Source organism: Xiphias gladius, chromosome 17, assembly GCF_016859285.1.
Source record: "Xiphias gladius isolate SHS-SW01 ecotype Sanya breed wild chromosome 17, ASM1685928v1, whole genome shotgun sequence".
NCBI classification, from domain to species: domain Eukaryota; kingdom Metazoa; phylum Chordata; class Actinopteri; order Istiophoriformes; family Xiphiidae; genus Xiphias; species Xiphias gladius.
Window position 1 is genome coordinate 11,621,704 of NC_053416.1, and position 24,948 is coordinate 11,646,651.

The 24,948-nt window shown below is 39.8% G+C and overlaps 1 protein-coding gene across 1 annotated transcript; it reads right to left on the reverse strand.

The window, feature by feature from the left end:
* Positions 1 to 1,341: 1,341 nt before the first annotated feature.
* gabra1 (gamma-aminobutyric acid type A receptor subunit alpha1) lies at positions 1,342 to 24,111 on the reverse strand. The gene is made up of 9 exons (XM_040150563.1): positions 24,021 to 24,111; positions 19,906 to 20,018; positions 18,740 to 18,807; positions 16,940 to 17,160; positions 15,227 to 15,309; positions 13,922 to 14,065; positions 12,823 to 12,975; positions 2,438 to 2,640; positions 1,342 to 1,662 (listed from the first exon to the last, which is right to left on the reverse strand). Exons 1-9 carry the CDS (start codon positions 24,098 to 24,100, stop codon positions 1,342 to 1,344), a joined length of 1,386 nt encoding a protein of 461 aa, XP_040006497.1. The 5' UTR covers positions 24,101 to 24,111.
* Positions 24,112 to 24,948: the final 837 nt, after the last annotated feature.

The following is a 24,948-nucleotide window of genomic DNA, read 5'->3' on the forward strand; positions in this document are numbered from 1 at the left end:
GGGGACACAGTGGGATGGAAAATACAGACGCGCCATCGATCAACAAAGTAATAGCCATCACAGCCTCATCTCTGAAACTGGAAAAGGCACTTCTCCTCCTTCTCAATGTGCCCCACCTGTCTTTAAGTGATGCTAACTGTACTCTGTTACAAATGGCGTTTTGGCAAACGAGGCCCCATCATAAATAATCAAAAGATCAAAAAACAAATTAAGTAAATAATGAGTATTTTAATTCTAAATGTAAAATGCACTCCAGGATTTGAGATGATTTTTACATTCTTACTCATAACTAGTCAATCTCAGTTTACACCGTTGATGTTGTTGCTGTTGTTGCTGTTGTTGCCGTCAGTGTGTACACAAACACACAGTTGAACAATATTTTACTTCATTGTGAAAGCAGCTTTGAATGGAACACTAACTTGGTGAGAAACAGTCACTTAAGCGTGAAATTAGACCAGTATATACTCTTTTTGTAGAAAGTATCATAAACAAAAACAAAAATAAATTAAATAAAAAAAGTTCACTTTTCCATGTATTCAATAAACATACCGTTTAGTTACATTTTGCAAAGCTTAAACATAATATTGACATCTCTAACACTTGATAATATTTACAATGCTGTGAACGGAAATTAATTTTTTCAATGCTGAACACAGATATGATTGAATTTTTGTATTTTTTCAACCCCTAAATAAATGGTGTGTCCGCTGAGACATGTTTTATTGCTATTGCAGAAACCCTAACATATTTTGAAGAATGACATAATTAATCTCATAAAACATCTACAGAGAATGGAAGATATTTTGACAGAGACTGAGCGTAGCATTTTGCTGCTGATATCAAATAAACTAAGCCATTAGTTAATGTTGATCTGTATTTTAAATAAACAAAAATAAATAACAAGATGCCTTGCCCATGCATATACACAAGTGGTTTTTTACCTTGTCTGTGATACCATGTTTAAATAAAATAGAAAAAAAAAAAAATCATAAGAAAATAAACATAGAAACAAAAGCCCCTTAACAAGTTTGGGCTATGTGCAGTTGTAGAATAGCATTCTCTTGGCTATATATTTATATTAGCATTTTCTTAGTAGCATCATCCCAGACCTGAACAACACCCTTTCAAAAGTCTGTATTGTTATCAATCTTTTTTTCTCTGTTTTGTTTTTTCAAAATCTTCAAAATTTAGGTAAACATAGAAGCAATGCAACAACGGGGAACTCAAACCAGCATGGACACCATGTTTGTCTGAAAATAAACACCCTTTTCTTTTTTTTAGGAGGAATAAGAAAGAAAATGAAATAATTACAGGTATAATTTAAAAGGAATGAAACATTGATTAGTGTGGATTGACCCCCTGCAGTTTGGGCTTCTTATTCAAGTAGGTTGCCCAGTAGACCAAGTTAAAGGTTCCAAAGAGCAGAGGGAAGGCTATTCTGGCAATCCTGTCTATCTTGCTCACACTGTTAAAGGTTTTCTTGGCCTCTGGAGGCTTGGGCTTTGGCTCCTCCTTGGGCTCAGTTGGGGGTGGCGGTGCGCTTTTGGCAATAGTGGCCAATCCAGGGTCCCTGGCAATATTGGGGGCGAAGGCTGTAGCAGTGGCAGCTGGGTAGGCTGTAGTGTTGTTCTTCTTGAGGAGGGACTCCTTCTTCTTCTTTTGCTGATTTTGTTTGTTGGGGAAAGTATTGGGAAAAGTAAAAAGGATAAAGAGTTCACGTTACAGATATTATCAAGTCTTTGACCGTGACATCCATTACTGTACACAATGCTTGTTTAAAGCTACATTTTGTATCTCTTGCACAATTACTTATGTGAATGTGTCATTCAGCAGCCTGGTGAACGTTCAGTAAAAATTTGGATATTAGGTGGAGAAATGTTAATGCCTCACATCTACATATTTCCAAATAGAAGCATTAAACCCAGCAATCTAAAAATTAATATTGGGCTCTATTTATTTCAAAACAGTTGGAGATTATAGAGTACTGTGTTGCTAACTGCAGCATAGAGACAAGTGGAGCAGAAAGCACAGGATGAACACTAAACTATTAATGTTCATGTCATGTAATTCAAATGGCATTTTCTATGAGATGCGCTGGCGACGACAACTAAGTGTTCCCTGCCCGGCCTTGCTAACTTAGCAGTTAAGTGCTAACTGTCCTGGTGCAAAATGAATAATATTTTTAAACAGATGTCCATATATGTAATTTTTTAATTCTATTTTCAGTGACTGGCGTCTGGCCTGATTAAGATTCTTTCCATTTCCTGGAAACATGGATTTGCCCTCATTCTGATAGCCTTTAATGCAGTCATGTGCTAGATCATCATCTAAGAAGCCATATTACGTAATAGCCTTTGTTTGGTTTCTCTATCTTTATATCATTGTAGGGACTCATTAGGACTAATGAGTAAGTAATCATAAAAAGGGATTCAAATACCTTCTCTGGCACCACACTTTTTCCATCCCAGGCGTAACCCCTCTTGGTGAAGTAGTTGACTGTGGCAAACTCAATGAGGGCCGAGAAGACAAATGCATAGCAGACAGCGATGAACCAATCCATAGCTGTGGCGTAGGCCACTTTTGGGAGAGAGTTTCTGGCACTGATACTGAGTGTGGTCATGGTCAGGACAGTGGTCACTCCTGCAGGGAGACACACAGGCAAGATCAATGTGTAATTCCAATCAAATCCCAGATCATGTAGTTACTATTATTACTCACATGTGTACCATAAATGTATGAAAAAAAAATATGTGAAGTATGCCAATGCTCCACTCCAAATAAAGTCATCTAACACCCCTTATTAAATCAAAAATTTCTAGACGAGTGATGTGGCATGAAATTGAATTTACTGTTGATATAAGCTAACATAGAAGGAACCAGTAAATTCTAAATATTTGCTCAAATCGAGCATTGTAAAGGTACCATGATATGGGGACATCATATTGTGGATGGAAAGTCATTTTTTTTATTCTTAAATCAAATGAGCGTGCAGTTCTTTCACGTGAATCTCTGTGAACAGCTGATAAAGTCTTGTAGCTTGTGCTTTTAATAAACTGAGAAAGGTAGAGATCTCCACAGATGCAGCTGAAAGATGCAGTTGGCCTCAGAGATACTGCTGCTTATTAATAGCAGGAAAAATAGGCTTTCTTTCTAAATTTGACCTGCACACCAATGCCCAAGCATCAGCAATAAAATGAACAATAGCAAAGCAGTATTTGTGGTTTGGTCCAAAGTGCCTCATATAAGGAGTGCATGTCAGCCCTGGAAAATCAAATCACTAATCTACAACATTAAAAGCTAAAAGCTAGGACACTGCATGGAGAAGGAGAGGAACTGGGTCAGAGCATATCTAACGACGCGGTGCTCATCACAGAACAGGCTAATGCATATGTTAACACCCCAAATAACATCAGCCCAAGGAGCAAACATCCACCAATTCAGCCTGGGCTGTCATGAAGGGAGGTGAAGAACAGCTGGCTTGAAGAAGAATTATAAAATATTTAGAGAGGACCCTCCCACACACATGCTGTATGTTGAGAGTGATATGTATGCACAAACACACATGTACATGATACCCCAATATACACACTTTTATGTTTAAAAGATCCACAAAAACGTGATCTCATCCACTTCTTAAAATCCTCTTTAAGATTAACTTTAAGCTTCACAAAATCATAATCTTGCCTGAATGGTCTTTTTGGAAATTGTTCCTTAATTCTGAGCAAACTTCTGAACTTCGAATTACGCAATCTGTTATAATGACTTTTCATCTCTACAGAGGGAAAAAAAAAACGAAAATAAAAAACCTCAAAGTCAAAATAATACTAAAGAAATTGAAGGAAAATGGTCTTTTGATTAAAATATGAGGGGAAAAAAAAGACAGTAGACAAAAGAACAGGAACAGCCTACACAATACTGAAAAAAAACTACCTCTGTGAAGAATATTGTTCAGTATTTGCAATGACTGTTACAGAGTTGTTCATTCAACTCAGTGGTAGGTTATGGGGTCATTGCTTAGCCGAAGCAATTATACAGTTAAGCATCTTTCAGTCAGTACTGGTGATGATCTATTTATTACCACTGTTCCTCTTTGCCAGTGTAATTTTCTTGACATTATTAGGATTTTTCAGACTTTTCTTTACTTCACAGTTCCTCAGTTTTGTAGTGTTTGTGACTACTTTACCATCAGTTCACGCAGCGACTCTCCAGCCTCTAAAAGCCCTTCCAATGAAACTGCTAAATACTTCGAATTGGTGGTTAATTTAATATGACTAATTTTATAGCTGACCCTGTGATTTACAGACCATTGCATTTGAAGAGAGTTCATAATGACATATGTCAAAGAAAGTGGACTTGCATTAGCAAGAAGGGATGCTTGCCACAAGGTGACTCTCTTATATTTGCTCAGAAAAATTATCAACAATAGTTTAAAAAAAAAAAAAAACTATTCAGTCTACTAAAAAACTATTCTAACTGTTTTCTCTCACAGCCTAAAGAAAATAAGCCTCAAAAGTTAGTGTTTGCATTGGATTACATTACATTGTATAATGTTCCTGTTATTGCGTCCACCCCCTCCACTCTGCAAAAGCAGCTGATACCAACTTATTACGTGTCCTAAAATGTTACTGTTTCCCCTCAGAATCATGAATTCTTCTTCTTCCTTCTCAGCTCTGATGAAGTGTTAAGTGATGAATCATGGACTCCTCATCCTCCCACTCCCTTTTCACATGATTTTGGCATTGCTGACTCTGGTGCTGTGACATGAAGCATAAAGGATGATTGTTCTGTTCTCATTAGTCAGAACCAAATAAATGATTGGTCATTACCCATAACTGAACAAGACACCTCTGATGGCTTTACTGGATCTGCATGGTAGGTACAAAGGGTGCATGGTCATACATTCCGGGTGTTCATTATGGCTTCAGGGGAATAACAACTAAGTGGGTCAAAGTTATTTATTCTGAAATAATTTATTGTTGAAATTTGCATTGCATGTTCTTTTATAAAATGTCCCAGATAGATAGTTAGTGTAATTAGATTAAAAAAAGGGCAAACAGGAATGATCAAGAGTAGCACCTGCCTCATCATCACACATGGTATGATTGGACTTGGCAGAAGCACAACTTGAACAAATGAAAAACAAATGATAGCTTCACATGAAAGTGACATTATTCAATTCCAATTTCATGTAGGATAAGTGCATAAGTGATGTACACAGATAGACAGGAGAACATGAAGGATAGAGGTAGCCATAGTTAAATTCAGACACTGAGATTGAAAGCATAAAAGCCATTTTTATGCCGAAGTAAGTCTATTAATACTGTTATGTAATGTTATAAAATCCACACATGACCATGTTCTGCACCTCATCCACTGCTAAGTAGGGCACTGAATGGTTTGTTGATACATTGTTATGGGAATGCAGGGCAGCAGATGACATGAAAATATTAAGTGATGCTTATTTATGTATTCATACCCTTCCTTTTCAACCCAGAATTATGTTCCTATACAGCTAATTTGTACTGACTAAGTAATGCTTTCAGGAAATGTATGCTGCCTTTTTAGAATATGTCAGCAAAATGTTAATATTATCCTGTTCAGTGACAAGATTTGTCATTTGTTTCCCTTTAAGGAGTAAAAAACACACACATCCTACCAAGAAAAAAAAATCGTTCTAATGCAGAATGCTGTTCACATTTTGTTTTAGTTTGATCATTTGTGTTCCCTACAATATATGTGATAAGTGAACAGATGATATCATTTTAAGTTTGAGAACAGTGTCTTGAGATGTCCAGTGGTGTGCAACGTTAACATCAAGGTGTCACCTATGAGATGGGTGCCAGAACATTCTCCATTGGAGAACAGCCAGTGTAAAGTGATTCTGCCAGTAATCATGTGTACTTATGGCCTCTGCGGGTGCTGGAGAAGAAAAAAAAAGCAACACCCTCACATTCATTGCTTCTGTACTGAGAGCTAAAGAGGCAAGATGGAGGGAAGAAAGCTGGATAATCATTCAAAGGGACGGCCCTTATGGGGAACAACTGGATGATCCAAATACATGTGTGGGGGGAGGATGAAGGACCGTATGCATATTTGGAGAAACTACGTGGGGTGCAGCAGTAGGAAGGGATGAAGGAAGGTAGTGGAATGTGGATGGAAAAATGGGTGGCAACACAGTGGTGTCAATCTGTCAGGTATTTTGTTTGCCAGTAAATCAGTTAATTTTGTGGGGGAGGATGAAGGCAGCACCACTGGGTATTACACAAGTCCTCACAAAAGCGTCCCAATGCTTGGAATCATATATACTTTACTGTGTTTGACAAGCTCTGTTGTCATGGAAACAGGTCTTCCAACTCCTCCAACGGCTCAATACCACAAGAGAAAAAGAAAGAAAGAAAAAAAAGAGAAAAATTTTTTCTCTTAAAATTTCGCTAAGCGTTGGTTCGATTTGTTGTGTGCACAAAAATAATGTGTTTACAATCATCTGCATGTATGTGTGTAAAGGTGTGTGTTTGCTTGTGCTAACACAGTGGACAGCCAGGTATGCCTTTCCCACCTCCAGAAAGAACGATTCCCCTTTGTGTCTGTTTAGTGACAGGTCTACTTAAGAATCATTTAGAACACAGTTGATTCATTAGAACGTGATGCCAGAGCTGGTTTTCAATGACTCCATTTGACATGTTGTAACTAATAGACTTGAAGCTTTGAAGGCGGTTAATGAACAAAGTCAGTGATCTGGAAAGTTCTAACTGGATTAATGGTGGAGTAACTCAATTCTGGGGAGTCCCTTCAACTCAATTTAGCTCAGTGTGCACAAGCAATGACACTTTATATGTATGATACATATCTTATAAAAAGGTTTTTACCTCTGTTTGCAGACTCACTTTCAAATACAAACATACAGGGTAATGGAAAAAAAAAAAGTCAAAATATAGAGAAAGATGGTGACAGAAAGCAAATTTGGAAAAACTAAATTAGAGATTTAAGGTGATGAGATGAGATGATGACAGGGTGCCTACAGGAACATTACAATCAAAATGTGGGAGGGTCAAAAGTACATTGTGAAGCGGCATGCTTGCTCACTCAAAGAACACTTAGTCCTTTGCATGTGACCTAAACCCTGTATGTAGGCTGGGTGCTAAAGAAGGCCTTACGATGAAGTTGCCATCAATGAACTGTTTTTACAAACCATTAGTAATGAACTGTTTTTACAAACCATTAGTAATGAACTGTTTTTACAAACCATGTAGTGATGGTTTGTGCCATGTGGCACACATCACTACACCTGAACAAGGACAGTACAGCTAATACTTGCCACACATTTGCAAAATGCTAACGCTATGATCAAATAAAGTTACTTAAAGTACTTAAACGTATTTTTTGGAAGACGGGGTTGCCTGCATTTTTATCCTAGATCATGTTTGGTATTTGTGCTTTTATAGGAACATGTACATGATCAGCTGGATCTTACACTAATTAATTAGTCAGGGTACCAGCGTTGTATCTTGTAAAGACTGTTGGATGAACATGATTGTCGTATAGGGAGTTGTCAAACAACTTTTTATTTTCCCTCAACCAGTCCCAGGAGTGAAGCTTTCTTTGTTGGATGTCTATCAACATCTCCAATGTGCTGTGGCTGCTCATTTATTCATGCCTTATCCATAACTGAAGCCTCAGGAGGGGCCTGACTCGGAAACATATTACCTTCAGCATCACTACGTCACCTTTGATTTACATAAATGAAAAAATAAATTGACATGTTGATTGGTGGGTGAAGTACATGACAGTACCAGCACCACACCTGTGAAATTTGTGCCACACACACACACACACACACACACACACACACACACTCACTCACTCAGTCACTCACACAAAAACACACGCATGCACACACACACACACACACACACACGCATGCACACACACACACACACACACACACACACACACACACAGTGCATAGCAACACTACCTACGGTGTTGTGAGCTAGTAATCATGAAATTATGAGCACCCACTAGCACACAACCAGCAAAGTGCACATATAGTGAACAAACACATGCATTTACTCCTACACAACCAAACTCCAGTACACACACACACACACACACACACACACACACACACACACACACACACACACACACACACACACACACAAGGTGTCATTCCTTAATGAGCAAATACATTAAACAGCATCATGGGAGAACCAATAAATACCCAGCCAATCGCTCTTAAAGAGGAGAGAAGGAAGCGAGCTAATCTTCTGAGCACTGCTGTCCCTGACAGCTTAGAGACAGAGAGGGGGGGGATGGGTGGAAGAAATAGAGAGCACCATATCAGCATCATCATCGGTTTTTATTTGGACTGCAAATAAATAAATTGCCAACAGTTTTCCTCTACAACAAACTAGCTATAAACTAATCAGCCTCTTAATCGGCACAATGATAAATAAGATAACTCTACCCACTGCTGTGTTTTTAAATTGCCTATTCATCTACAGGGCAGGCTTTAGGAAAAAGATTTAGTGCAGAAGCTGTGCTTCATAGTTAAATAATGAAATTTAAACAGTATTTTCAATGCTGTATTTGTTAATGTTAATGCGGTTTCTGTGTCAACTTTGGACATTTGTGTTGGAAACTTAAACCTGATCACATCTATAGTAATAAGACAACCCGTATAGTATTGGTAGTTAGTTTATTCGTAGTATCGGTATACCATTTGATACATTGTTATTCTGTTCAGAAAGTAAAACACGGAGAAACCAAGCTGTGAATAGCTGTCCGCAGAAGGAATGACTAAAGCATATTTGTGCAGTTTAGTCATTCCTCCTTCAGTAAATATAATATTAAAACACCATATTTTCTTTTAGGGTTTTTTTTTTCTCCTTTGGTTTTTTGCACTCCTAGAGTCCTCTTCGGACATGGAATAGGTAACATTGTTGACTTCATCTGTGTATCTGTTAAAACAATGGCTTTTTGTCATGCGGACATAGGCGTCTTATGTAAATGTTCCTGACGGCTTCATTTCGGGCATGGAAGGACATTTAAGGAAAGAGCCAAAAATGCTTACACATTATTTGGCAACCGCCAGGCAAAAGGAAGCGGTGATACCACTGCAGGACAGTGGTGAAGTGAAAAATAATGATAGGAAGGAAGGAAGGAATAAATGTTTTTTTGCTCTCTCAACTTATTTTGCCTCTGAAGATTTAATTAATGACCGTTGTGGGTATGAGTGATGCGTATTCCTATTTCTCACAGTGAATCACCATGATAAAAATTTGCCATTAATTTCATCATTTATTAAAGTATCCTGCTGCTTACTTTAGAATATCCGACAGAGCACACGCATTGACTGACAAGTGATTAAGTTGGGACTCCTTTTTAATTCTTGTTTGCCCTAATTTGCACGTGAAGCTTTTCGCTGAATATTCATTCATTCATTCATGCAGATGACATTAGGAGGGGGCACTGGTCTGGTTATCATTTTGGTTGTGTGGTTTATTAAACCAATTTTATTTTCTTTGTGCATAACAGGTAATAATTAAATGATGAATTTATTACAGTACTCTTAATAAAGTGGAACCATGTGCATTTATTTATTGTTTATCTCTTTGTGTATTTAATCTTGTTTTAAGGTTGCCTTTGTGTTAAAACGACTGCGTTCAATTTAGACTCATGCTGTGTTCGAAATGTTAATAGGTCAGACATTATTCACACATGAGACAGACTGTAAAATTGCAGTCACATGTATATGATGAGGTGCATTTCTGAAAGGGACCTAATACTACAGTACACCACGTGTTATTTGCCTTCATCAGCATTCTGAAAATGTTCCTGCCAAGCCATCAGCTGCCTGTTTCACAGTTCTGACACATGTCTGCCTCACATCAGAGCCATTCAGCGTTCAAAGCACAATTCACAAGTGCGGCTCTGTAAATACAGCAATGTAAAGTTGCAACAGGACAAACGGAAACAGAAGTGTTGAGACACATTTCCCCCTGTGCACAGTAAACGTTAGGGCACTGATATATAGTCCATAGTGGACATTAACCTCTATCTAACATGAACACTGAATACTGCCTGGTAGCTTGTTATTTAGTTTGCATTTTGCATGTGATTCATCAAGATAAACACATATGTCTATAAGAGCTTCTGTGACAAGACAGCTCAGTGTACCCTTTCATCCTATAACTGCTAGACACATGTACAATGGCTTGATATACAACATAAATCTTTGATTTAGATGATAGCCAAAGGATTAAGATGGCAATGAAAGCTCCTGCTTGTCTGATACGTCTTTTTAATGATTCATTTACAGCGGTATTGACATCGTAACCTCTTTGAAGAACAGGCTCATTCATCTGCTGTCTCAGATGATGCATATTAATCACATGAATGACCTACCTAGTATACTGGGAAGTTGCAGCGTTGCTCTGTGTCTTCATGAAAGCATGTACATGTGTTTATTTAGCTTTCTTTGTGTGTGTGTGTGTGTGTGTGTGTGTGTCTGTGTGCCAGCGCACATGTAACCTCATGAAGCAGAAACCAGCAATGATAGCATGAGGGACACACACATGCCCTAGATAGTTGTTTGAACCTAATCTAGGCCATCCTCATTTCCCCTCGACACGTGACAAGCACCGCAGGTAGCAAGCTTGGTTACACACACACACACGCACACACAGACACACACATGAAGATACTCACAACTCGCACAAACAGACATCAAAACATTACAGAAGGAAAAGAAAAAACCTGCTGGAGATAGCAGAGCTGCAAAATCTGGTGCCTTTATAATGTTTCTGGGAAAGCTCTTTAAGTTGTTGGCCAGGGGAGACACTGACATCCATGAGAAGAACAAGGAGAAAGAGAGAGAGAGAGAGAGAGAGAGAGAAAGAGAGGAAAAAGAAGAAGAAAGAGTGGGGTGAGGTAACTCAAGGACATTCTGCCTGCTGCTGTGCTTTGCTGCTACAGAGCATGCTGCAGACTAGCAAAAGCTTTCCTTTTGGGCGGTATTATGTAAGACCTTAGTGTGACAGACAGACAGATACACACCAGATACACACTCACACAGACATACGCAGACACATACAAACACTCACGTACACATGCCCAGACACATGCACACAGCACACAGAGATCGACACGCAGTGACAAACACACACGCAAAGATAGACACACAGTGACAAGCACATCACACACAGGCAGGCACGAACACACACATTTGTAGACACACGTTCAGAGCACGTAAATCTAAATTCACACTGAGCCTTGTGCTTGAAATTCTACTGCAGCCAGCCACAACTGATTAAAGCTCTTGTTCACCTCATTGGTGCAGAGACAGAACAAAATAGAATAAAAATATTGTACAATGAATTTTGGACCGAATATGCGATTGTTTAATCCGTCTTTTTAAGTTTAGTCTTAGTATCCTTTAAAGGAATTGCTCAACATTTTGGCAAAAACGCTTATTAGCTTTTCTTTCATGAGACTTAGATGAGAAGATTGACGCCCCTCTGTCATCACTCTCAGGTTGCCAGGCAACCAGCATCTTGTCCTTTTATCGTTTGTCTTTGTGTACAGATCAAACACACAAGATACAACATGTTAATTAGTGATATTTAGAGGGCTTGGTATTCTTGAGCCCTGGTCAGAGCCAGGCTACCTGTTTCTCCCTGCTTCTAATCCATAATGCTCGGGTAGTCTCCTCCTGGCTCCAGCTCTTATCCAACTCTCATCTAAGAAAGCAATTGCAAGTAATTCCCAAAATTCCTTTTATATTCATGCTTTTTGTCCATAAAAGAAAATCTTTCTCCAGTGATGTCAAGTAAACCATCACAGTCTATGCTGTTCTTTGACTGTTTATCGGAAAGTCCTCAAACTCAGTCAACATACTCCAGTAGCATGAGGCAACGGACCAGAGGACTCCCACTTTTTTTTTTTTTTGAGAAGCAGCCTCCCTCACACTGAAGTACTTTCTTGTATAGCAAATTTAAATGTGTCGTCGCGATGTAGCAAATACCGACAGCATAAACATTTTTTTTAAAATCTTTTTTGGCATAACACAATAAAGCTGCGCCCCAGGGTTATTCCACTGTATGTGGAAAAGCTTTGTGTCTCACAGTTGCCTCTGCTAAATCCAAAGCCAAGTGTCAGATGTATTTCATTTTGCAATTCAATCAGATGGTGTTACAGTCATATGTCTTTGGATCACAAATCCAAATACACTCTGAGGACAGCATTTTATAACCATTTATAATGTGTGTCTGTATTTAGTGAATATGTAACAATGTATTGTGCTGGTAAAAGAAATTGCTGCAAAGTGTAATACCACCTCATAATTACATAACAAGGGGTTAAACAGCTTTTAAATCACAATATAATATTCTTTTAAAATGTGTCATACTTATTAGGATAAAAAATATCATATAACTCAACATTTTCAGTCATTTAGCAAATGTGTTATTGCATTATTATTTGTATCAATGACGATAAGCTATATGACAGATACACCTCTCCGCATAAGCCAGCCCAGTTCAACAGCGACTCAAACTTCAGCCTCCAGGATGGCCATACAATTGAATCAATACCTCCCTAAAACGATTTAATAAAAAACTGACCATCATAACCTTCATGAAGGTAGGATTTATTGTAGGACTGATATTACACTGCAGTAGTTTTAGCAAGGTGTACCTAATAAACTGCCAACTGAGTGTATATTCCACATTGATTTTCCAAGAACAGATTTGAGACCTTCTGGTGGTGAGTTCATTTCTCGGCCCATTGGATGTTTAGAAGAGAAGAGAGCAGACGACTCACCGAAGACAGTCCTGGCAGGGACGGACTCTCTGTTGAGCCAGAAAGACACTTGGGAGAGGATGACGGTCATGATGCAGGGTAGATATGTCTGGATCACAAAGTAACCAATTTTCCTCTTCAGGTGGAAGTGGGTTGTCATCACAACATACTCTCCTGCAGTCAGCAAACAAGTCGGAAAGTCAGAAAGAATGCACAGATCAACTTTATCCCTTAAAATATACATTTAGGACATCTATCGTACCTGTCCCTATATTGTAAAGGTTTACATTTTCTGTTGTGTTTCGGCCTTCAGCGTTATTGTAGTTGAGATTTATTTGCACAGTCATGGGTTTCATTTGTCAACCAACTCAATACCCAGACATGATCCATTTCATCAGCGCATTCAGGCCCAGTCGCAGAGAGAATGCGACGGTCACAAGAACGGCATTGGGGTTTAATCTGTTCATGACAATATGTTGATTTTTGAGGTTTTCCAGAGACATAAATAACTGGATCAAATAAAAATAGACAAATAGAGTGATGCATTTATGTATCAACAATGCTTATTCAATCAAGCTTGGAGATGCAGTGTCTTGGGAGTTTGTTGCTAATAAAGCAAAGCGTGGATTGGGGGATAGGGCTGTCTAAAGCATTACTTTCTGCCTGCAGCTAGTGTTACTGCAAACAGGTCACCCATTTTATGCTGTCACTAATTTTTGCCAGTATCAATGGACCAAAAAGAGGAGGTGGAAAAAAGACGTGATGGCCAGTAGGGAAATTATGAATCTGGGACATTTGTCTGTCGTTTGTAAAGCAACAAACCAGTGCCGCTGATAATACAGCTGAACTGCTGCAGTTGTCAAAATTTGCAGTTTCCGACCATTACTTTCTGTAGTGATGAAGGATGAATGAGACTGAGGATTTTTTTTAGTGAATAATGAGAAGCACTATGTAACTATTTATGCACTGAGCTCAAATCTTGCTTAGCTGACTTGATTAGGTAATGCAGTGTGAAATTATAAATGTCAAATTGTTGCAGTCAAAACTTCCTTCAAAACATTTATTTATTTCACAGTAAACTGAATAATTGAGAGCACGTGGTAACCATGCAGAACCTTACCTGTGCTGGACTGCACCACACCAGAATCCACACTCTGTCCCATCAGATCATACTGGTTTAATCTCGACCCATCCTCTGCCACCACCACAGACTGGGCAGCCCCCCTGGTCCACACATACACCACCTCTGCTCGAGTGTAGGCATCTGGCAAGGACGGACAGAGTGAACGGTTATGAATTATTTTGCTGCTGGTTGTCTGTCGTCATGTGTTGGCCTGCAGGTATATTTTTGGAGCTGCTAGGGATGCCAGGTGAAAAACAAAAAAAAACTGAAATTAGGGCTCCCACTAAACTCCTCTAATTTTGTCTTACCTCAACTCATTTTGTCTCATTTTTGTCTTCTCTCATCTTGTCTAGTCTGCTCTCGTCAAATTTCTTCCTGTCTTGTCTCATTTGCTTTTTAAGCACATTATTTTAAGCACCCTTTCTTTCACCTTGTTAGAGTGTCTGCTAGACTCATCCCCTCTTTTTTTATCCAATCTTTTTTTTCCTATCTAAACTCACCATGGCTCATATTTTCTTGTTTCTTGTCAAACAGTGCTTTTCTCATTTTCTCATGTGATGCCGTGTCATGTCACGTGATGTCATTCCTCAACTTTAAGAAAACGAACAAACAACATCCCAACAGGACAACGTGACCTTAAAACAGCCAAGTCAGTCTTTCCTTCCCTCCGGCCGCCCAACCTGTCAAAGCTGCGGTGTGGCTCGACCACTGCAGAGGAAAGGATGGCTTGACTGCAGACTGCAGCATAAGGAAAAGAGCTCATCACTGAAATATTTAGGGAGTGAGTTCAATTTAAAGGGGGTTGAGGCTCGGTCCTCTCACTCACTCTGTACAGATCTCTGAAGAATGGCACAGAGACACCGTGACGTTCACTTCTCTGTTTCACATTTGCTGTATTTTTAAATACCCCACCATTCTCTATTCTTTTCTCCACGCTTCATCATTCTATCTCTTGTTATGTCTTCTCAAGGATGATACAGGGTAGAGGTAGCTGTCAGTGGTGAGCAGCTGGTGTGATGCTCTGGAAATCTTACAGAGAGTTACAGAGGTCTGTGTGCTGCACGCCTGCCAGGGTCTTGCAGGGTCCTGCAGGGCCTGGCAGGGTTGAATGGGGGGCCTTGGAAGCCAGTTACTCTGGGAGAACAGCTGTTACCACACTGTCATCCCTTATCAGGGACGGGTGCTGGGGTCGTGGTTCCAGTTGGATGAGGTAGTGACAGCGTGTCAGAGAGGCATGTGTGTGTGTCTGTGTGGTGTGCTCATGAGCATTTACGTGCATGTATAGAGTAAGAGGCCACTTACAGCTGCCAAACTTCAGGGGACAAGCATGGGCATCCATAGGGAAGTCTTCCAGGTGCATGGGGCATTCTGCTCTTACTGTAAGCCTAGAGCGATTAACACAAACATGGACAACGAATCAGAAAAAAAGAGCAGCAAGGAAAATAAGGAAAAACAGAGCATGTGGCAAAGCTGGGAAGAAAGACAGCATGGTGACAGTACTTGTGGAAGGGCTAGGGAGCGGACTGGAGGAACTGAGGCACAAGAAGCATGAGTACAGTGAGGCACCAGAAACGTGTGATGTACTATTTTTTTCCAGTATCTCAGCACCAAATACAGTGAAACCAACAGAAATGCTCCGGTTCCCTGAGCTGTGGGTTCCTATTTCCTGACAGCTTGATGAAAAACAGCATGTCAGGCCACCCGTGACACACTAATCTCCCATCCATCCCTCATCTCGCTCATCTGTGACAGCAATATGGGCTCCGCCACTAACCCCTCCCCCTGCTAGTAAACATGCTAAGACAAATGTTTTATGATCCTTGCCTTAGACATCTCACCGTTGTATCACTCTATGTTGTGCATCAAGGTTTGTGCTGCCTTTAAGGGTTTTATTTACCAACCGTCTGCTGAAGGCTTCTGAGGTGCTATGCGTGGTTCTAAACTCAGCTCAGCTAGTAGTACACCTTATCTTTCTGCTTGCAACTGTCAGGTAGTATCCCCAGTGTGATTAATCATGACAGGATAAAACAATTTTATTTTTCCCGGTGAACACTACAATGGAAGAATGACAAATTGTAATGGAAATGTGTGTGTATGTGATGCGCAAGACTTATAAATGGCTGACCATAATCTCTAAATAACAATAAAATGGATAAAAAATATATACATAAAAGTCGAATTTTAGTAGTGTAGTAAATCATTTTTGTGGAAAAGAACAACATATGTAACACTATAAAGTGGAATGTGTATTCAATGCGACAGACGGATGGTTCTTTATTTATACAGTACATTAAAAGAGAAATGTTTTCTATTATATCTCTCTTAACAACAAATTCCATTACCAAAAAAAAAAAAAAAAAAAGAACCAAAATGTACAATAAATTGAAAAATAATCAAAAACACAGCAATAAACGCTACCATCGGACTCTGTTACATGTTCCTTCATTACCATGAACATGGGCACTGTAATTTATGATGAGTCAATCCTACATACACTGTTCTGGTACCTTAAGCACTTATTGGTAAACCAAATGTATATTAATCCGGAGATGAAAAGTTTAGGTAATATCTGTTAAAAAACTACAGTGCCCAGCTGTTTTAGGAAATCACAGAGAAACTATTAGTGATGTGTTTTTAAAGATTTACAAACAAACGGTCTTGGGGCTAAGTGCTACAAGAGACAGACTAATGTATTGCTGGTTTTGGTCGTTTCATGGGACTTGTTGTCAATTTGTAAAACTGAATAAATCCAGTCTTATCCTTTGAACCAAAAGCATTGAAACTGTCACTAGCCATGTTTCCTTGCTTTCTTTAGTTTATTCATAAAATTATATCAATCACCCTCAGTTCAGATAATATAGATCCAGTGTACCCTTAGCCCTTCCTCCTTTTCAGCAAATGATGTGCGCTGATATTAAAATGACACAAGGTCTCCGCTTTTTCTGCAATTTCAAAAACATTTTAACATTTCGAAAATCCTTTATTGCATCGGCGTAGTAGAACACGACAGCCTACCTCATGGTATACAGCAGCGTGCCTTCCTCTGTAATTCGCAGCAGCTTGTTTGGCATGGTCATGTTGTGGGCCACCGACTTCTTGCCATTGTGGAAGAAGGTATCAGGGGTCCAGATCTTGCTGGCCATCAGGTTGTTGAGACGCAGTACAGCCATGGGGCCCTTGAACTTTAATCTTTCATCCTTCCAGCTCTGTCTGAAGAAGACATCAATGGTGTACTCCTACAGGTGGATGGTGAGAAGCAGAGCATAAGAGAAGTCAATGAAGAATGAGACAGAAAAAAAGAGAAAGCCAGACCCTCACCCTGTAGCAGTTTTCTACTTATATCTCCTGCTTTGGGGAGGATGCTGAGTAATCCAACCTTATTTCTCCTTTTCACCTTTTCCGTGTTCTATCATTTTCCCTCATTTCTTCCTTGTGTCACTTTGACTTTCTTATGGTGTTCTTGGCCTAGTTTCCCTGCTGGTAACTGTCTCTTCATGTTAAAGGCTTTGTCAAGGAAGATCTAGTGGATTGAGGTTCATGGTTTTCTGGCGGGTATCTTTTCTAACAGAATGCCTCCATTGTTAGAGTATAGTAATTGGTCTCTATGTTACAGAGTAATACAGTATCAGAGGTTGCATTTACATTCTCTTACATTTTATTATTTACATAATTAGGGTCTGTTCAGTTTAATGCGCTATTTGCATATGGAGGATCATTTGGTGTTTGGTCATTTGGTGTTGCATTGTTAGGTAAGTACCAAAAATGACCATTGTTAGGATTTATCTTTGGGGAACCTTCTTTGCTCTGTAATCGAAATTACACTTGACACAAAAAGGAAGCATTGGACACAAAATTAGTTTCATTTTGAAGGCAGCTTATGACTATAGCTCAGAGCAGATTTTAATGGTTCCACATGACTGCCCGGCAGAATAAAAGGAGCCAGTAAAAATTACTGTGCAGCCTGTTTTTTTTTTTTTCTCTTTCACCCCCTTTCCACCCGACCCGCATAAGATAATTAGTTTGAGCTGAAACAGAGCTTCAAGGTAATAGTAGTGGATAGAAGGCTGGAGATACAGAAAATGTTCTTCAGCTCTTCCTTCTAGCCTTAACACAGAAGCAAAACGGTCCTGGCTTACATGTCAGCCAGTGCAATTAGCTGCGATTATGTCAAGTAGAGTACACACACTTCATGTGCATATAACAGGAGTCTTTTTTTTTTTTCAAGTGGTAAAAGGAAGGCAGTGAGACATTCGGATGAGTGTAATTGGTTTCTGATGCATGGGGCAAAGATCAGATGCACGTGTGTGATAAGCCCACAGCTTTTTTAGGTAGCATACTGTAAGAAGAATAAAGGAAATCATGAAAATGATCTGGACATGTGTATTGAACCTGGAAATCCACGTTTCCTAGCTCCAGATTTTTCAGCAGAGACAGATTGTCATGTGGACAGTTCAGAAAAAGTAATACTCCTTACACAAGCTAAACAAACAAATATTTGACGCTTTTTTTTAGTATTTCGCAACAAATAAACTGAATTTGGGGTGAGAGTTCACAGCATACTTCGACATGCACAGAAAAGTCACATGCAGTCATATTTACAAGTAGGGATAGCTTTTATTTAGAGTGGGATTATGGACCATGCACCAGAAAATAAGTTTCAGACAGCTGACAGTTTTATTAACACATCAGGATTTAATGAAATGAATCAAATTAATAAATATTTTACAGCTTTCAGACCCCTATCTTCTAAGCAGCGAGGTTAGAAGACGGGGGTGAGGGTGGGAGTGACATTTACAGAAACGAAAAGAGTCTTACCATGTCATGGTCCGAAACTGGCCCAATACTAGTCACGAAAATGTCAGTCTTGACTTCAGTTACACGCTCTGTTGAAGCAGGAAATTGCCAGAGTGAGAGACTATCAGTGGCATTCATTAGGCCCTAACTACCTGTTAATGCAAGACCACCTGGCATAGCATCTGATCCATTCAGTCTATTCAGCATTATTTTTAACACTTAGACACGTCCACACACACGTTAGGGGTAACCCCCCCCCCCCTCCAAAAAAACCCAAAACAAACAAACAATAAAAAAAAACCCACCACCATAAAAATGCCCATTTTGGATGTCGATAACCATTTCTGCTGGTATTGGTTTCAGTGTCAGCTCCATTACCCGGACAGCGGTTCAATCTCTTAATAAATTTGCACATTGCTGTATTACTGAAAATATGCCACTCTGGTCCTATAATACTGATAGCCAAAATGGGTCCACTGGGGATTCATTTGTAGGGGGTAGTGGAAGCAATGTGTGTGTCTGTGAGAGGGCTCATTCCTTGTGATTCTCAGACTGAAATATGACAGCATGATTTATGAATGATACCCATCATAATCCATAATTTCTTCCCCTCGGCTGCTGAACTTCTTGCAGGCCTGGTTTTATTCGCCTGTCTGTTTGATGCCTGCTGCATCACACTGTGCGATCCTCAGTGTCCTTCACACAACAGTTCTCACATTATATGTCACTCTTTTCTCTTTTACTCTTTCTTTCTTTCTCCTCATCTGTTTCGCTCATTTTCCATTTCTGGATTTGTCTCTTACTCTCCTAGCAATTTTGTTTCTCTCTCTGACAATGGACAGTTGACAACATAAAATAGGTGTCCGTACAATAAAATGATCTACTATATATTGCAACTATTTGCTTTATTACATTTCATAGTTTCACAAATGCACAAAAGGTGGAGAATGAGTCGCCAATTTTTTTTTATTTATCAAAAAAAAAAATCTGACACTGAAAGCAATCCCGCCTCCATAAGATTTAGTCATATGGATATCATTCTTTTTAATCAAGTGGATAGTAAGCTATTTGATGAGTCATTTGCATGATATTTGCATAATTGCAAAATTAAAAAACAAAAAAACAAAAAACGATTAAAACGGTCACCATGAAAGCGAAAATAAATTCAATGACTTTGGTTGACTGACCTCCTAGTCCTGGCCTGAGGCGATTGTCATAGCCATCCAGAAGGCTGTCTAAGATCTTGGTGAACACTGTAGTGTTATCTTTCTGTTCATCTGTCATGCCGTTCTGCCCAGAGCTGGCAAAGCAAAGAAGAAGATTTAAAGTCACAGCTAGAGTCCAAAACCACAGTCTAAACTGCCAAAAGAGTAAGAACAAACTCTGAACATGAATCATATATATCAAAGACAAAAAAGAGGATCTCTACTCTGTAGATAGCAAAACACCTCTGGTGAAGTGCATGGGCAGCACAGAAGGTATCATGAATCACATGGTCACAAAAAATGGACAAGAAAACTTTGTTAAATCCTGTACGACGATGTTGTTGCCAATTTACAATCCACAGTGTGTGACCATGAGGTTTTAGGTCATACTGATATGAGATGGATAGATTGGTCGGAAGTGGACTGGAAAGGAAAATATCCAATCAACCCAAGTTATCCATTTGGAAAACCTTTATTTTATTAACAACATGTTTGTAAGTGTTAAAGTTATTTTCATCACTGGGATGTAAAACTGGGCATGCAGACAGCATGTGCATATGCATACACACACACACACCCCCACACGTAGAAATAATCTCACAGAGAAAGAATAGAGATATAATAATACATTATTTATACCTTAATATGGTCTTTTAGACCACAAAGGCCTTGCTGAATGTGCTGTTTGAACAACATGAAACAAAATGCTTAGAGCAATGCCGAATTGTGAGAGCAGAGTTTGCAGCATCTCTATGCATAAATATTTCAACACACTCATAATCAGGAACGCAGCCCCTAATTACTTTGTGGATCATAAAGGCAAGATTTGATAGGAGTGTTTAGAGAGTATGTGTGTGCATCTGTGTGTTTGCATACCTAATAAATAATAATAAATGCACGTATGTACTGTAGGCTCAGGGTCTGTGTACATGTGCAAGCCTGTATACCTATTCATGCATATGTTTGCATGTGTGATAGTGCTGATAATACCCCGCTGGAAGTCTTAACAAGATATTGAATGCCACTCAGCAATCACCCGCTCCCTCTTTTTATACTGCCAATAGCGTTGGGTTTGATTGCACACTAAATAAACAGCAAGTGTTTGGAAACAAGCTCTGCTAGCTGAATGACTCCAAGGAGAGGAAGAGGTCATCAAGATTAGTTAGCAGGGACCTGGAACGGGAGTGAACTTAAGTAGGAGGGAGAGTGGCGTCTGGAGGAGCATGCGAGAAAAGCTCTGAAGAGAAGACAAAGAAGAGAAAAAAAGATGGAGGTAACAGCGATGAAGGAGGGGGAGATAAAAGGCGTAAAAGCAAGGTTGAGAAAAAGGGTAGGATTCTGTTAAATACTGTAGGGTACTGTTGAAACTGGGGATTGGTATTTTACAGAGACGCAGGTCACATTCAGAAATGTGGGCCTGAGGCAGATCCTAGTTCTGAATGTGAGGTGCTAAATATTTTTGCTTTCTAAATAAGGACGCTCCATCCCCGTCACACATGGATTTGTATAAAGGGGTTAATGCAGATCTCTCTGACTCCAGTTTCTCTTAATTCGCAAGCTCTCCTCTATCTACCACTACAGAAAATCTCGGAAACCCATAGACAGCAATGAAACTGTAGAAACTGTGATGACCACTTTTGTTTTGCGTTGGTCTTGGAGGTAACAGCTTCGGAGTACTCAAAGTCATAACAATAACTAATCTGTGTTGTTCTAAGACGCCAATTATGTATAAATACAGGAAGCATAAATTGCATCCATTGGATGTCAGCTGATGCGAAAATAAAACACAACCTCCTTTTTCCGCCCTTCTTAATATTCCTATTTTCAACATTTATGTAGGCATTTCCAATTTGCCCAATCAGAGCAAGACAATTAAACGGTTTTTGGTCCACCCCAAGGGATAAAGTCATTGTCACCAACACAGAAAACAAGCCAAGATGTCCCTTAGCTCTTTCAAGTTAGCCAATAATTAAAAAGATACAAGGAAAAAAACCCATCCTTACAAGTCAATAATAATTAGTGGAAGTAATGGTGGAAAATTTTAGGAATGGATCTATAAAGGCTCCGTCATTGTCCTTGCATTTCTTGAAAAGTCAGATAACTTATTTTTGCACATAGGTATAAATTTAAGAGAGACGTTTTTTTTTTGACAGTGTGTATGGGAAACGTGGGTGGTGTGGGAGGTTAGGGTTGCGAGCCATTGGAAGAGAGAAGAAAATGGAGAGGAAAAAGGTGCTGTGGAAGAATACACATGTTTATCAGCCAGGGGCCACTTCCTCATAAAACATTGTACACCATCCCCATCTACAGGTCATCTGAACAGCAACAGTGCCGTTTACGTTCACTCTGCCAATGTCTCTCTATCCCTCTCTCTCTTTCCTTCTCTCTCATCACTCGGATAACCAATTATAAGGCAATTTCTTTTGTTGGCACCATACTGTAAAAGAGTGCTAGGTCTTCCTGATTAGCGTGCTGGTTGAAATCCCTCTGTATTTGACTTCAAAAAGGGAACTGGATTATACTGTACATCTTTGGATGATAATTGCTTTGCAGTTTGCGGTGACAGTTCCACGGAAAAGTAATCAGTCCTTTTACAGTTTCTCTCATGTGCTCAGTGTGCAGCACATCAAACCCACAATATCAGACCCTCCATTTCCTAGTCAGTAACTCTCAAACCGAAGCTACAGCTGTGATTAATCGGTTAGATCAAATCAGTGTGCAATAATGACGTAGTGCAGCTCATCATATATTTAAAAACAGGACGCACTCCATCTGTGCTCTGCGTGTGTTCAGGGTGTGTAAGCTGAAACGTGGACTTGTATGCTGTGCGGATGTGCGTTTTTGTGGTGCAGCTGTTGTCACAGAGAGAGAAGCAAGCTGGACCATCTCAAGACATCACCATTGAAGTCAACTGCTTGTGACAGTTCTACTGAATTATTCAACCGTGCAGAAAAGCCCGATCCCCTCAGTTTCCCCAGGATTCTCGAGAAGAACCACAATAGGATGAGAGCTCAAATGATCTCATGCATGAGATCATGATTTATTTGTAATTGGGAATTTTCAACTGGACTATATGTCCATGTAGCATTCTGTGTAAAAATGATTAATCAGGTCAGTGAAGTCAGATTATGATGTTTCGAGATATGCTAAACGTGAATGGCTGCCCAGCATTTGAATCATGTGGGAATTAATGCAATTGCGGTCACATGACAGTGGGTCTTATTGCTGTCATTTCTTATCCAATCATTCCCATTCCTCCTCTTTCTGTTTGTCTGCTTCTCGTTTAGGTGACATCTGACACCTGTGTGTTGACACTGAGAAGTGTGTCTTGTACATCGATCCTACTGGCCCCCGCAGCCACTCGTCAAAAAACATGTGCACAAATCTGTGCCGAATATCGTGCTGCAACACACATCATCTACTGTACAAAGCCCAGGACTGAACACTGGGAACGCAGATGTTTTCTCACAGGGCTAGTGAACCAAAAAATGTGTAACACAATGGTAATGTGGATAGTGGCTATTTTGGCTCCTCATCTCCTCTCCTCTCTCTGTATTGCACTTCTTATTACCTCTACGCAATTATAGGCATGGAGGTGTCCTGTGGGGATGCCCCAGTTACAACCACATTGAATATGCTCTGTAAGAGTGTAAACCCAATAAGCCAAGCAATAGGCAAGCAGACAAAATATCACCCTGGTTGCCTTATTGGCTGGCTGACTGACTGATTTACTGACATGTGTTTTAGCCAGTAGACCATTTGGCAATCACCAAGACTAGCATTAAAAGATCACTGTCCTTTTCAACAAAACTGCATTTAATATTTTGCCCAATGTGGTGTGGTCTTCACCGTTTGTCCCCGAAATGTCACTTTATGTAATTCACGTGTCCCAGTAATACTTTGATCATATAGGCAATACTTGGACCTACAATACTGAGCATGCTGAGCATTTGTCTCAAACTCTACATAATGCTCTAAACCGATCAGTGTGCATGATATGTGCAGATTACTGTGGCTTTCCATATATTTAAAATTATCCAACGATCCAGTGCAATACACAGGTACATTTGCATTTGTGAATTAAAATTTGTTCTTACCTTTTCCCCCCAAGTACGCCGTTGGCGACAAGCAAGCAAGCCCACAGACACAGAAAGGCCGTCCTGCTCCGTCCACACATAGTTGCAATATGAGGACCTTTCACTGCTGGAGGTCAAAGAGGGAGAGCATGAACATCAACCAAGTCATTTGAGCCAGTGGTCCACCATTCACCCAACATTTCGTCACATCAAGTGTCAATAAACATGTAGATGTGCTAAAACAACAACAGCCGACATGGGGTTGCGGGCTCTGAGGGAGACCTTGTTCCTTTAGAGATGCTTTATGTGCGGTTTTTTGGTTCTGGTTGTTGCCATTTCTCAAAGATTCGCTGCCAGCACATGAATCAAACCAAATGGCCCTGCCACATGCATTGGGCCATCACATGCCACTTGACACACGCACCCCTCAGAGATTTTACAGCATCATTCTGAATTAGCTGTCACATTGACAGGGACATATTTCACACCCTGACTATGTGGGAGACCGAATTTAAATAGCCTCCCAGCGTGTCGGTGATCCAAAAAAAAAAAGAAGGGACCCAGTGTAAAAACGACTTTCATAACTGACACTAGGTACGCACGCATACGGCGTGGCTGCAGCTGTAGCGCATAATAATTAAGAAGAAATAACAAGGCATCACAGCATCGACCATATAACACCCTATGTGAGCTCGTAGCACCTGTGCACAGCCTCCTCTAATACCCTGCAATGTGAAACGCGGCGGTACCGCAATATCAAACCAAATCCCCTAAAATAAGAGCATTTGCTTCCTCCTTAATCATCCAGCTATGATGTCAGCCGGGTCATAAAGTATGTAAGCAATAGTCTGCGCTATTGTGCAGGCAAAACACAATGCTCAGATTCACGGTGCATTTTTGGAAGCATAATCGATGTGTCCACGAGAGGACCAATTACTTACTTATAGAA

Coding starts and splice junctions, on each gene's coding strand:
- gabra1 (XM_040150563.1), bottom strand. CDS start 24,100: ATGTGTGGACGGAGCAGGACGGCCTTTCTGTGTCTGTGGGCTTGCTTG. Junction 18,808..19,905: donor CCTCAGGCCAGGACTAGGAG/GTCAGTCAACCA, acceptor CTGCTTCAACAG/AGCGTGTAACTGAAGTCAAG. Junction 2,641..12,822: donor CCCTGCCAGGACTGTCTTCG/GTGAGTCGTCTG, acceptor GTCTCCCTGCAG/GAGTGACCACTGTCCTGACC.